Source organism: Diabrotica virgifera, chromosome 2 (genome assembly GCF_917563875.1).
Source record: "Diabrotica virgifera virgifera chromosome 2, PGI_DIABVI_V3a".
NCBI lineage: Eukaryota > Metazoa > Arthropoda > Insecta > Coleoptera > Chrysomelidae > Diabrotica > Diabrotica virgifera.
Genome location: NC_065444.1, coordinates 239,821,879 through 239,837,203, shown reverse-complemented (window position 1 = coordinate 239,837,203; position 15,325 = coordinate 239,821,879). Strand labels below are relative to the sequence as shown.

The window sequence follows — 15,325 nt, the reverse complement described above, 5'->3', positions numbered from 1 at the left end:
ATATGTCCATCTTGCCTAATTTTTCAGGAGAGCATTTTGAAAGTTTGAATCATGTTTGAGTCTCTCTTTCGTCATATAGAGTTTCCGTCAAGTGATTTACGATGACGCCATTTTAATAAAACCTCAAAAATGCAACTTGAGTAATAGAAAATCATAGCACGGATAATCCCCATCCAGATAATCGGGGTTCTACTGTAAGTTAAAAGGGGACATATCTTTTATACAAAAGCTATGTGGAACCAAGAGGGTTTTACCTTCATCATACACATACCAAACTCTACCAACTTAAAGAAATGTTACTAAATAGCATATCAAGCAAATAATCTCATTCTGGGTAAAATCAGACATAATATCAAGTTTTGCCATACCACTACAGAATAAATATAGTATTGAATTTAAATAAAAGTTTTCCTCACATTAACAAATTTTTACATCATTGAACAGTTAATAGATATTAATCATAATATGTACATATAATTATGTAAACAAAATTACCACTGCATCTGTTTCGCTAGCTAGCTCGTCTTTATTTAAACTTGTCTTTGTCTTCTTTACATACAAATCAACAGTTTTCCACTAATTTAAAATTGATTTACCTCTTGTTCAAGCTCTCCAGTAAACTTTTTCACCATAATCAATGTTTTCTTTCTAAAACAATATTGTTGTCTGATTAAAATATGGAAATATATTTCTAAACCTTAGGACTTTATATACTTATTTGTTTAAGTTTTAATTCTTTGATTTACTTACATTTCCTTCTTCCAAAATGGAAATAAAATCATCTTGATTTTGTGAATCTATTATGCTAGGTTAGGTTAAAGCTGAAATTATAAAAATAAACATAAATATCAGGTGTGTTCCGAATCCAAACTTACTTTTAAGCTTATCTACCGGATAACTAACTGGAACATAAATTGACGTGAAAAGACGGGTACATTGTATCTGGCGAATAAATATTTATCCTCCAGATAGCTAACTGCCAGATAAGAGCATATTTATTCGGAGGTGAAAAGACGGGGCCTTAATATGATATAATCTTTTAACATCGACTTAAAGTCGCTATATTTTTCATAATCTTAATATGTAAATCATATATCTCGATGTTACCACTTTTAATACCACAATCCATTTGGATGACATTTTAATAGTTTTTAATAAACTTTTTATACCATTATGCAAACGATACGGGACACATTTTTACGGTACATACATCTGTCATTTGTCAACCCCCTCCCTTCCATTTTCCCCACCCCTTATTTTTAAATAGAGAATACGGGTCGTGTGCTACCTCATTTGAAAGGTTATTCAATTCTCTATTCAGTAATATTATTTACACAATTATTTATACCAAGTAAAATTATTGTGAATTAAATTAATTGACACAAAAAGAAGAATGTATGCAATTTATTTAAATCAAAATACATTCTACTACTGACAGAAAACAGAGAAAAATGTTTATTTGACAAATAAATATTGTTTTTCGCTTAAATTCAATATTCAACCTACCAAGAGGCAGATGGGTGGCAGCTTGAATATTGAAATTAAGCGAAGAGCAATGTTTATTTATCAAAAAACATTTTTTTCTGTTTTGTGACAGCAGTAGAATATATTTTGAAATAAATAAATTACATACATTCTTCTTTTGGTGTCAATTAATTTAATTAAAATATATTTTTCTTGAACTTCTTCTTAACGTGCCCTATCAAGTCCCCTTGACGTTGGCGATTAACATGGCGAAACTGTCTCTGTGTCGAGCTATTCTAAATAGGTGTTCTGCTTTCTTTATTCCTGTCCACTCCCGGATATTCTTCAATCAAGAGGCCATTATACTAAGTTGAAGAATATTATACCGGTCTCCCCTTACTACGTGTCCAAAATAGGCCATCTTTCTATATTTGATGTTATCAAGCAGCTCGCGGGTAGCATTTGCTCTCTTAAGGACTGCCACATTTGTCAGCATAGCCGTCCATGGTATTTTCAGAATACATCTGTGCAGCCACATTTCAAAGGCCTCCAAACGGTTAATGGTGGATATTTTTAATGTCCATGCTTCGACACCATACAAGAGGACTGACCAAATGTAGCATTTAATCATGCGCTTTCGAAGTTGAAGTTGCAAGGTATCATTACAGAAGAATGACCTCATTCTTAAAAATGTCGTGCGGGCTATCTCGATTCTACATTTTATCTCTTTATCTGCATCTAGTTGTTCAGTAATATGGCAACCAAGATATTTAAAACTGGGTACTCTTTGAATTATATGACCATCAACATATAACCATGAATCTTGATGGGCAAGGGCTAAATACCATGTATTTTGTTTTTGAACAGTTTATATTTAGGCCAAACTCTCTTCCCACTGTGTCAATGGCATTTAAAAGGTGTTGTAATCCATTCATATAATCACTTAAAATAACTGTATCGTCTGCATATCTGATTGTATTTATCAGAATTCCATTAACTTTCACACCCCATTCCAAATTATGCAGCGCTTCCTTAAATATTCTATCTGAATATAAATTGAATAACAGTGGGGACAGTATACAACCCTGTTTGACACCTCTTTGTATATTGCATATTTCTGTTGATTTTCCATTTATGCAAGCTGTCGCTGTTTGACGCCAGTATAATTTTTCTATGATTCGTACATCTTGACTATCAACTCCTTTATCCTTTAATATTTTAATTAATTTTTCTTGAACATCCTGTATAAATAATTATGTTAATGTTTATATTACTGAATATAGAATCGAGTAACCTTTTAAATGAGCTAGCACACGACCCCTATTCCCTATTTAAAAATAAGGGGTGGGGGAAGTGGAAGGGAGGGGGTTAACAAATGACAAATGTATGTACCGTAAAAATGTGTCCCACTTAGATCAAAAATCGACCTGTTTCGTCATTTCCTTAAAATCTAATAAATACTGCCAAATATCGAGTTGGACTGTTTTCTTTGGCCCACTCTGTATATGTATGTATATTACAGTCTAATAAAATGTTCGCTCTTGAAATTTTTAGATTCCTAACCTGGTTTAACTTAAAATCAACCTTTTTCTAAAATGAATAACCATTTTCAATTTCGTTGCAAAACGAAAATACAGCCGAACCATATTCCAGTCCAATCAGAGAGTGCTGCAAGCACCTCTACCGGTTTCGAAACTTATTAGTCTCTCATCAGGAGGCACATATGCTGCTCTCCCTGATCCAACCAAAACAAACCCCAGCGTGCAGTCCCGAATTGCAACGAACGAAATGGCATAGATGCCCTAGCGGCAACTGCTAGCAAAAGACTAAGTTTTCACTCTAATGGCATATAACATATCCCACCAGAATGAAAACAATGGGAACCTTCTCTGGTTACACCTCCGAGGCTTCTACAATTTGCAAGCCATACGGATGCTGAGACTAAGGAAGATGAGGGAATTCTACAATTTACAATTCACGTCACATCTGCTCAGCGCGGTAAAGTTCCAACGAGAGTTTCGTTCGTTGCAATTCGGGACTGCACGCTGGGGTTTGTTTTGGTTGGATCAGGGAGAGCAGCATATGTGCCTCCTGATGAGAGACTAATAAGTTTCGAAACCGGTAGAGGTGCTTGCAGCACTCTCTGATTGGACTGGAATATGGTTCGGCTGTATTTTCGTTTTGCAACGAAATTGAAAATGGTTATTCATTTTTGATTTACATTTACTCTGTGTGGAGTATGAAGGGAACCAGTCTCGTTGGAACTTTACCGCGCTGAGCAGATGTGACGTGAATTGTAAATTGTAGAATTCCCTCATCTTCCTTAGTCTCAGCATCCGTATGGCTTGCAAATTGTAGAAGCCTCGGAGGTGTAACCAGAGAAGGTTCCCATTGTTTTCATTCTGGTGGGATATGTTATATGCCATTAGAGTGAAAACTTAGTCTCTCAACCTTTTTCTATTTTGTAAATAAAATTTGAAAGTCATCAGCTAATTGGTACCTTATCTAAAACTTAAAATTTCTTAATTGATTTAGTCTTTATTTTTAGTCAAATATTTTTCAACAATTTAGAATAACAGTAAGTAGACACAATTTTATGTAAAACCTTTTTGACAGACCCAGAAGTAAAGTGAATGTTTATATTATTTCTGTTTTATTTTTTTAATATACTATGGTAAATGTATATTGGACAACAGATACATACTTAAAATCTTTATTTTTCAATGGAAATTCATGTTTAAATGAAATACATATTAGAAAATGGCAGTAAAAAGAATGTAGAATACAATTTCTTATTTAAAAACGATAGTCCATTAAAATGTTACATTTTTTAGGCCGTACCTTGCATTTCTTAGAGGAGTCAATTTTATTTCTTTAATGTGTAGGGGGGATCAGTAGAAGCTTAAGTTCAAGTTTTTGGGGTCGCCATCCTTGTCCCCCGGTCGCCATCTTGGAAATGGGGTGCAAAGGGGTTTCGCGATATATCTCGTAAACTACCAACCCTACGGAAAATCTAATTAAACACAAAATGTAGGAAATTAAATTTTCCACAATTTTGTTTCTATTACTTTTTATCGTCAAGTGACCAACAAAAAAGATATAACCAAAAATATGTAAAATTTTTTTAACAAGTTTCCTTTTGGATGTTATAACTTTTTTTCAGTTCATTTTAAAATAAAATAACATTATAGCAATTTTGTAGAGGGTTTTTCAGCGAACAATTTCCACTATAAAGTTGTTTAATTCTAATTATTTATATAGGTTTTACAGCGCTCCAAACTTGACCAGATTCTCGAATGCTCATAGGGATACAATAAAAACAAAAGTTAGGCTTACTTTTCTATCTATATATATTTTTTATTCATACAATTTATTATGATTTTAACATTCCTATGCTATTATTAATCTGTTTTTGACCTTTCTTCCCACTATAAAACTTATAACTCTAAGCATATATAGAAAAGGCCCAAGAAGTTGTTTGATGACAAATTCGCCGCTTCAGAAGAAGAATGACGCAACCGCAAAATGCAAAATTCTTAAGCAGAGCAAAAAAACGATTTTTGATATCAAAATCATAAAGTATGATAAAAATTAGCCATTCACCACACCGTGGTCAGGATCTCGATATATAAGCGTTTTTTGGGGTGTGCCGCTTGTATATGAAGTAACATAACTTTTTTCCTATTAAATATTTTGACTTAAAATTTTCCAAAAAACCTCTTCATGAACTATATTTTATTGTTGTGTTGATTAAAATTATAAACTAAAAAGTTTGTCACTCAACTTTTTTAAGTAAACATGAAACTAACGAAATATGATGACAAAATGTTAATAAATTAACAACTCCTTTTTTAATGTGTTTAAACATTTTGGACAAATTTCATTGTTATCTACATACTTCAAAGATGACACAGTAAAATTTTTAAAAGGAAATATTTACAGCGACCAAAGATACAGCGAGGTAAATTTGAAAAATCATTAAAATTGATTTTTGGCATTTTTGTATAAAATTTATTTTTTTTAACATGTTCCACCAACTCTAGATAAAAATAAACTTCATATTCAGATTCAGCGACATCGAAAACATAAAAATATACCAAAATTGATCATTCACCTTAAATTTGATTTTCGTTGTTGGCATAACGGTTAATGCCGCTCGTCTAATATATAGATAGAAAAGCATTATTTTTCTACGAGAATTCGAGAATCTGGTCAAGTTTGGAGCGCTGTAAAACCTAGATAATAAATAAAATTAAACAACTTTATAGTGAAAATTGTTTATTGAAAAATCCTCTACAAAATCGCTATGATGTTATTTTATTGTGAAATAAACGTAAAAAAAGTTATAATATCCAAAAGGAAATTTCTTATAAAATTTTCTCTTATTTTTGTTTATAACTTTTTTGTTGGTCACTTTACGATAAAAAGTAATAGATATAAAATTGTAGAAAATTTACTTTGCTACATTTTATGTTTAATTAGATTTTCCGTAGGGTTGGTAGTTTACGAGATATAGTGCGAAACCCTTTTGCACTCCATTTCCAAGATGGCGGCCGGGGGACAAGGGTGTCGACCCCAAAAACTTGAACTTAAGCTTCTACTGAACCCCCCTACACATTAAAAAAATAAAATTGACTCCTCTAAGAAATGCACACCAAATGTAACATTTCAATGGACTACGATGATAGATACATAATTTTAAAATTCGAACAATATTACCGCTTCATTTAGCATTGCCGGATGAAAATTAAGGTTCCCATATGACGTCACGCGTTCGCCTTCCATACGTGCGAACATACCGGTTCTCGGTGTACCGTGGTTGCACTGAAGTTTCGTTCTGACATCAGATGGAAATGCTCTTAAACTTTTACTTTGTGTGCAATGTGAAGACTTGATTTTTCACTTAGCAGCCCACGTGCCTCGTGGGAGTCATATAGGGCCCCAGGGCCTTACTCTTAGGGATTATATCCTTCCTTTGGATTTCATAATTAATTTTAGAATGTAAAACATTTAGTCAACATTTAAAAGGTTTTAACCTCTTTTTTGGTGGCTCAGCATGTCAAGCCTGTAAGTATAACCAAACTTTGTTCTTTTTACCTTGGTCAACATTTTACTTTTACTTTTGTCTTCACTAATACGGTTACACTTATTTTAGGTAACACTGATGATACGTTCGGTGATATTTGTAGCCCTTTTCGGGGTTTATAAATAAATATACCTTTTATAAACAAGAAAAAATGTTTCATTAAATTTACTTGTAATTAATGTTATACAGCCAGCTACAGGAAATTCTTGTTTTTGGCAAATTTTGGCAAAATTGGCAAAAAACAAAAAAAAATTACTTACTAAAATCACTAGACAGTTGTGTCTGAGTTTAGCGAACCGGCATATCTGCTAATACTTCAAGTATGTACTACATTTTTGAAGTTTTTACTACAGTTACAAAGCATTTTTACAAATTTGCTATGCTTTTTCTCATGAGGATCTTTCAGTGCGTCACAGTTTTTCGATTTCTTTCTAACGCATTAAATTGTATGTGACAGAAAAAACGCACGTCGGTGATTACATTTCGTCGGTGACATTTATAACATTTATTCTAGTTGTCAATAGATGGCGCCATAATCGAAAATAAAATAATTTGCGAATTATATAATATATCTACGAATATAATCTGAACAATTTAAAAGACTATACAAATCAAAGAAAGAATTAGAAAAGTGGTGGGAGCAAGAAGATTAGACAAAAGAAGAAACGAAGATATAAGACATGAATTACAGGTAAAATCGCTCAACGAAAAAGTTGAAGAAAAGAAGTTAAAATGGGCTGGACACATGATAAGAATGAGTGGTGAGAGACAAGTGAAAATGACATGGGAGGCCAAAGCAGTGGGTAAAAGCAGGAGGGGCAGACCAAGGAAAAGCTGGAACACTAGTGTAAACGAAATACTCAAGAAAAGAGGAACATCGTGGCAAGAAGCAAAAGTTTTAGCAGCAGATAGGAAGAAGTGGCGTAAATTTGCAGAGAGTATTATATAAAGGAGGAATCCTCGACACCTAATATGGTAAAAGAGGCAACCGATTATGTATGTATGTACAAATCAAAGAAAATACCATTTTATAAATGCAATAAACACAATTTATTTCCAAATTGCAAATAAAATTTGACAACTGTCAGATTTAACTAAAATGTCGTGTCACTAAAATGTATATTATCATGGACTTACCTTTTTTTTCTATCATTTGTGTCGCACTGAAAAATGCTCATGAAAAGAAGAATAGTTTCGTATTATTTGCTTCGGTTTGAGTGAAGTTGGTGGATGGACGACTTCGGCGTAGGTGTTTTTTGTTACAACATGAATTCATTTATGAATGTGCATCGTAGAAAAATCTACAAACTAGGAAGAAGATACTAATGTTTTGGGGTCATTCTTTTATCAAAAAAAAATTAGTAATTCTCAAGAAGATTAACAAATAACAATAAAACGTTTTTATATACTTGGCTTGGTCTTTGTCATTATTTCACTATGTCCGCAAATTTTGAATAGCTCAGAACTAGCTAACAATGCAATATTTAACTGCTATTTTATGGATAAATCGATTTTTTTTTAAGTTCAAACTATTTTAAAAATGTGATTAATGCAATGACATTTAGATTCCATTTTTTAAAGTACAATAAAACGTCCGTTAACCGAAACCCTTTTAACCGAAACATCGCTTAACCGAAATGGCTGACAGTTACAAAAAGTTCGTGAATAAAAAGTGAATTTAAAAAAAGCAATAAAATTAAGGAAAATGAACATGTTAGAGTGTTTTTTAAAGAAATTTGCTATTTTCGTCTGTGTTTTTTTTTGATAAAGATGTTTTGCAGCTATATCTCTCCAATATCGTGTAATTTGATATAAGAAGAATACAAAAAAAAATGATATTTTTAACCGAAATTCTTGTTATCCGAAACGGCCTTCCCCCCAATTATTTCGGTTAACGGAGGTTTCACTGTATGTCAATTGTTGCGTATCTTGTTTTTATCAGACTGTTGCGTATAATTTTTTAATATTTTTAATAAATAATTAAAAGTTAATATGTTTAAAATTCATATTTTATAAGTTAATTATTATACAGTGTGTTCCAACGCGAAAATTTGACCCCCCCCCCCCCCCCGTCAACCAGAAACTCAGAAACCAAGAGTTTTTTCACAATTTAAAAAAACACGTCAATTGGAAGGGGGACGAATTTTCATGCAAAATTCATGCCCTCAAATATAACCCCCTACTGCACCCCGCCGCCGCCCCCCAGTTTTTTAAATAGCAAGTCTAGTCGAGTTGCACATCATTTTAAAGGTATTTTTTTCTGTACACGGCCCTCTAGTTTTGGATTTAACTAATTTATAATACATTTGTTAAGTTCAAAATTATCAACATTACCTTTGAAATGATGTGCCACTCGACCACACTTGCTATTTAAAAAAAAAAGTGGGGTTGATGCGGGGCAGTAGGACTTTACATTTGAGGGCATGAATTTCGCATGGAAATTCGTCCCCCTTTCATTATCAAATGACGTGTTTTTTTAATTTTGAAGAAGCTCTTAGTTTCTGAGTTTCTGGGTGGGTCAAATTTTCGTTGGAACAGACTATATGAATATTATATACAGTCCTTCTAATTTACTTACCGTTGCACGTCATTATTTACGTTAGAGATCTAAGTTGTCATTGTTGCCCAATTACAAAAAATTCTTGAATTCATTTTAAATCAAATACATCACACAATTTTTGCGGAAGTGAATTATACAGCAAAACAAATTAATATTCAATGTAAATAAATAAAAACTTTAGAAATAGAAAACAATAATTAAGTTATAATCGTTATAAACGTTAAAGTACATAATAAAAACAGTAAATATAATGAAACAAATAGATACTTATAGTAAAGAATATAAACAAATATGAAGTGTCATCACCGCAATTGTCAAATAAATGTTACCAATTTATGCCAAAATATCACCTTCGTTCGATTATAGTTGACAGTGTATTCCGAACAAATGTGCTTCATAAAAGCGCTTTATAATCCATTTATACAAATTAAATGAAACATATTATTGTGTATTTCTTTAAGTAAACATTAATTGAAATCTTTAAATATTATTTCTACGCGTATATAATAAAATATGCCTAGTGGCTGTAACGCCAGTATACTCGGCAAAGTGATTCTAAAAAAGAACACACCTACCGCCTAAATATTTCGTGTTGGTATCATGTGACGTCTCGGGCTATGACGCGGATGACGTGCAACGGTAAGTAAATTAGATGGAGTATATACCATTTTAAATATTTTCTTTAACGACGTAACCAGGATGATTCTAAGGGGGGTTACAACTACTGGATGGTCTCTACTGGGTATGGAATAGTAAGGGTATTAAGCATATAGAGCTCAAAACCCCCATGGTTACGCCTATGATGAATTTAAGGGGAACGGAGCAAAATGCAGAATTTTGACGCATGTCGAAATTTTCAATGTGTTTTAAATTTATTAATTATTTTCGAATCCTGAGAAAACTAATAAGTATTTTTGAACCGTTTAAACGCAGAATGAAAGACTACTTTATTACCGACGGCCGAAGAAATAAAGAGTTTTTTTTTTAATGAAATATTTGCAATTGAAAATTACACTAAATTGTCTCTTTTATTTTTACCCCTGTAACTTATTAAAATAAACATTATAGAAGTTTTCAGGTACTTTCGGTCCTCGATAATAATGTAATCTTTCATTCGGCGTGAAAACTTTTAAAATACATTGAAAATTTTGACATGCGTCAAAATTTTGCATTTTGCTCCGTTCCCCTTAAATCCGCTGGAGAAAATATTTCTCTAAAAAAGTCGATTACAAAATTATTTTATGACACAAAAATTTAAACAAAATAGTTTATAATTTTATATTGGCCGCTATAAATAATGAAAACGATTTATTATAATAGTTATTTATGATATAAGTGTTAAAAGTACACGTTTAAGGCACGCATGTGAAAGTTTGCAGAATGAGCGATAGCGAGTTCTGCAATTCACATGAGTGCCTTAAAAATGTACTTTTTAACACACATATCATACAATATTTTTTCTACAAACGTAATTACAGGACAATATCTACAAAAACTTTTACTTGGACATTTCATTTTTATATTTTTTTGACATTACATCAAAATTGTCTATACGGTCAATACGAACTGCAGTGGCTTAAAAATATTTTAAAGCACTAGTGCCTTAAAGTAGCATTTTTAACGCTCGTATGGAGTGCTAAAAATTGCATTTTTAACACGGTTCTAGAAAAAAAGTTATTTTTTATAAAAGTGTAATTATTTATCCTAGCTTAACTCTTATGTCTCTTCGGAATCTGAGTCACCCATTTTTACTCATGTACAATAAAATTCTAATAATTAGGTATGTAAAAAATGTGAATTCACAAATCACAAGCACATGGAAAACTAGTTCCATGATAGATTGGTGTATAGACGAAGCAACAAAGCACTAAAAAGCCCAAAACCTAGAAATGTTGTGCAGTAAGATGAATCGTCATGCAACTTTTTGCATTCAATTCGAGAGAGTGTCAGGCAATTTTGTGAACTAAATTGATCTCCGACAAAAAAATTTGTGCATGAGAAAATGCATTTTCAAAGTGCATCTCGAAGATATGTGTGTGTGTGTGTGTTTGAGCATTATTGGCTTCGGAGTCAATGTCCATTCGCCATCTTACCTTTTTGGAATTATTTGTATTATTTATGCGGAAGCTCTAAAGGAGTGCTTCCTGCTTTCTACTGATTTGTTTAGGTAGGTATCCAATCACAATCCTGCTCCAATTTTACAAAGAACTATTTTACATACCTATATCTAATTTTCAACGATTTTTGTTTTTATTTGGAATTATTTCCTTTCGTTGTGATTTTTTTTTAATCATTTTTTTATGTATTTTTTTTATTTACTTATTTTTTTTATTATTATTTTTTTGATATTATTTTTTTTTTTTAATTTTTCATTGTCTTTTTTTTCAATATAGATTGGGATATTAGACTAGGACACAATTTGACGCTCAGGGGTCGATCAGAGCATTTAGACGAGACAGGTGGACCTCGGATAGACATAGGGCTTAACACGAAGGGAAAAAACATAGGTTATAAACTTAATCTAATACATAAAATATGTTTGTACAAAATTTGATAAACATTGTAATCTTCTGCTCTTAATAGTTGAGTTAGGTTATATGGTCTGGTGATTTTGGGTATTTTGGCCATTTCTTCATTTAATAATTTAACCTCGTTTATTATTCTAGAACAGCCTAGGATCATGTGCTCCGCTGTACCTTCTTCTCCACATGAACAATTAGGAGAATCACTCAATTTTATTTTATATTTGTACTGGGGAGTTAAAACATGGTTGAACCTTAATCTGCACAAAACAGAGAAAAACCGCTTGCTTCCCGACAGTCTTGAGAACCAAGACTGACCAGGAAGCTTGATAACTATGTTTTTATAAAATTTTCCTTTTGGACTGTTACTATACATTTCTCTCCATTCTGCTAGTATTATGGGTTTTACGTGGCAGGCAATTTCACTGTGGGGACATTTATAACTTAAAAGCTCTCCTGTTCTACTTCCTTTCTTAGCATCTTCGTCCACTTCTTCATTCTCTTTTATTCCACAATGTCCTTTAATCCAAACTAATGATACATTGATTTTTTTGTTTGTAATTCATGAATTTTTATAATTATATTGGTCAAAATATAATTACGACTGACTTGGTGGATATTTTTTATTTTCATAATAGCACTTTTACTATCAGAACAAATTGCAAATGATCCTGCTGTAATTTTCATATTACTTATATACAGGAGAGCTTCTAATATGGCGATTAATTCTGCAGTATATATTGTAAGCTTTTCATTTAATTTAAAAGATCTTTTATGATTATTATGTGGATCAAATATAGCGCAACCTACTTTCTTGTTGTTCTTTGATGCATCCGTGAATATATATTGACATCTGGGAAGATACTTTTCTAAATCCTCCTCAAATATGTATTGTCTAATCCTTGGGTGAAATTTTGAATAGTCTTGGAGAAATACACAGTTAATTGGATAAATGTTATAAATATTTATGCTATATAATGGATCTATATCTGAAGAGTATATTTCTTCTATTACGCTATTTATTACATAATATGACTCAGTAATAGTTAAACTTTTTTTCGACTTCCAATAACTATGGGTAAGATCCGATGTAAACAGTATATTGATTTTTTGGACTAAGTTGCTATTTTTAGAACTTAATTTAGCTATAAAATTGGAAATCTCGAAGAGATGGAAAATGAAAAATTTAGAACTCAGGAAATATTGACGAAAATGAGTTCAATTTGTATATTTGGGGGTTTTGGAAGTCAGTGAACACAAATTTCATGACGGCGATGGTCTCCGAGGTACCTGGTGCCCAGGGTGGAGCTCGTCGCCTGGTATGTACTATCGAGTACATAATTCGCGGGACGATCGAATAATTCGCAAAATGAAGATTGAATCGAAAAACTGAAAAAAACATATATTCAATATTTTTGAAAAATCTTTCGAATGACACTAAAGACGACCCTCCACTCCACCCCCTGGAGGTGGGGTGGGGGTAAATTTAAACTCTTAAACGGAAACGGCCATTTTTTTTGTTACAGATTTGGATTGCTTGCGTAAAAATAAGCAACTTTTATTCAAAAATTTTTTTCGAATTGTCGATAGATGGCGCTATAATCAGAAAAAACGATTTATCGTGATACCATAGGTAAATTATAGAAACGGTCTAATATCTCGAGAAATACACTTCCAAATAAAAGATCAAAAAATTAATATTTTTCAAGAACCTATCGAATAACATCAAACACGACTCTCCACTCCACCCGCTGGAGGTTTGGTGGGGGTTAACTTTAAAATCTTAAATGGGAATCCCATGTTTTATTGCAAATTTGGATTCCTCATGAAAAAATAAGTATATTTATTCGAAATATTTTTTAGAATTGTTAATCGACGGCGCTAATAAATAGTGTTTTTCCGATTATAGCGCCATCTATCCATAATTCGAAAAAATGTTTCGAACAAAAGTTACTTATTTTTATGTAAGGAATCCAAATCTGCAATAAAAGATGGGGGCTCCTATTTAAGATTTTAAAGTTACACCCCACCCCACATCCAGGGGGTGGAGTGGAGGGTCGTGTTATGTGTTATTCGATAGGTTCTTAAAAAAATATAAAAGACGTATTTTTTGGTTTTTTATTAGGAAGTGTATTTCTCGAGATATTAGACCGTTTCTATAATTTACGTATGGTATCACGAAAAAATCGTTTTTCCGATTATAGCGCCATCTATCAACAATTCTAAAAAATGTCTCGAATAAGAGTTGCTTACTTTTACGTAAGCAATCCAAATCTGCAATAACAAATGGGGTTTCTATTTAAGATTTTAAAGTTACCTCCACCCCACCTCCATGGGGTGGAGTGGGGTGGTCGTGTTTAGTGTCATTCGATAGATTTTTGAAAAATATTGAATACATATTTTTCAATTTTTCGATCCAATCTTCATTTTACGAATTATTCGATCGTCCCGTGAATTATTCGGTCGTCCCAGTCGACGAGTTCCACCCTGGGCACCAGGTACCTCGGAGACCATAGCCGTCATGAAATTCGTATTCAGTGATCTCCAAAACCCCCAAGTATAAGAATTGAACTCATTTTCGTCTTCTAAATTTTTTATTTTCCATCTCTTAGAGATGCACTTTAAAGATGCTTTTTCTCATGCACAAAAATTTTTGCCGGAGATTAATTTAGTTCACGTCATGACGATTCATCTTACTGCACAAAATTTCTAGGTTTAATGCTTTGTTGCCTCGTCTAGTAACGCAGACACGGCTAACGCTACGCTTAGTAGTAAATACTTCAAGACAGTAGTAGGTACTTCTGTTTTGTAGTATGTGCTTCTCAACAAAAGCACATACTTTTATATAAACGAAAATGCTACAAAGTAGTTACTATTTGCTGAAGCAATAGTATCTACTACGTGTTATGCATTCCATCCAATGTTTATTATTTTTTGCTTTTAGATTCATCTTAGATACCATACTGGGGAAAATCCCTATAAGTGCCAACATTGCAATAAAGGGTTTAAATCCAGCGGAGTTCTAATGAACCATGTGAGAAAGGCTCATATTAGAGAAAGACGTTATACATGTTCAATATGTCCAAAGCGATTTTTACATCCTCAGGGCTTAAATAGACATACCAAAAGAGCACATCTAATCTGAATATGAAGCATGAAATTTTTGGAGTTAAAAATGTTGAAGCAATTTTACATAATTGAATTATTATTCATTAATTTGTAAACATTTTTTATTTTTTTAGGATTTTCTGAAAACGATTCTCAAATTGTCATTACAATCTATTGTGGTTTAATCCCGTATAAAATATTTCAAATGATCAATTTGGTCTTTTCTCTCTTTGCCTTTTGATCATATGGGTCATTCAACGAATATACGACTCTTGGATTATCTCGACAACGAATATTTTACTGTGCAACATAAGAAGTACGAAAGTAAATGGCTCTAATAATCAGTGGCGTAGCTAGCCTCACAGGGCCTCATATCAAAGTTTGTCGCGGGGCCCTTTTCCACGACTGATAAGGGGTAGTGCTAAAAAAATGTTCAACAAAAGAAGCAAAAACGCTCGTATAGAATAGAATCGAAATATGCTTTATTGTCACTGAAAATTTTACAATTTTATGGACAAAGCTTACAAAGAGTCGAAAAAAAAACAATAACAAATACAGTTTACTGAAATTACATAAATCGTCAAT

The 15,325-nt window shown here is 32.4% G+C and overlaps 1 protein-coding gene across 1 annotated transcript in view; it reads left to right on the top strand.

Annotated features, from left to right (window-relative positions):
• LOC114331666 (zinc finger protein 675) overlaps positions 1 to 14,953 on the top strand; it is a 32,919-nt gene extending 17,966 nt beyond the window's left edge. The window contains exon 5 of the mRNA XM_028281285.2: positions 14,577 to 14,953. Within this exon, the coding sequence (XP_028137086.2) occupies positions 14,577 to 14,777 (201 nt within the window). The 3' untranslated portion in view covers positions 14,778 to 14,953. The remainder of the gene's footprint in view (positions 1 to 14,576) is intronic.
• The last annotated feature ends 372 nt before the right edge of the window (positions 14,954 to 15,325 follow it).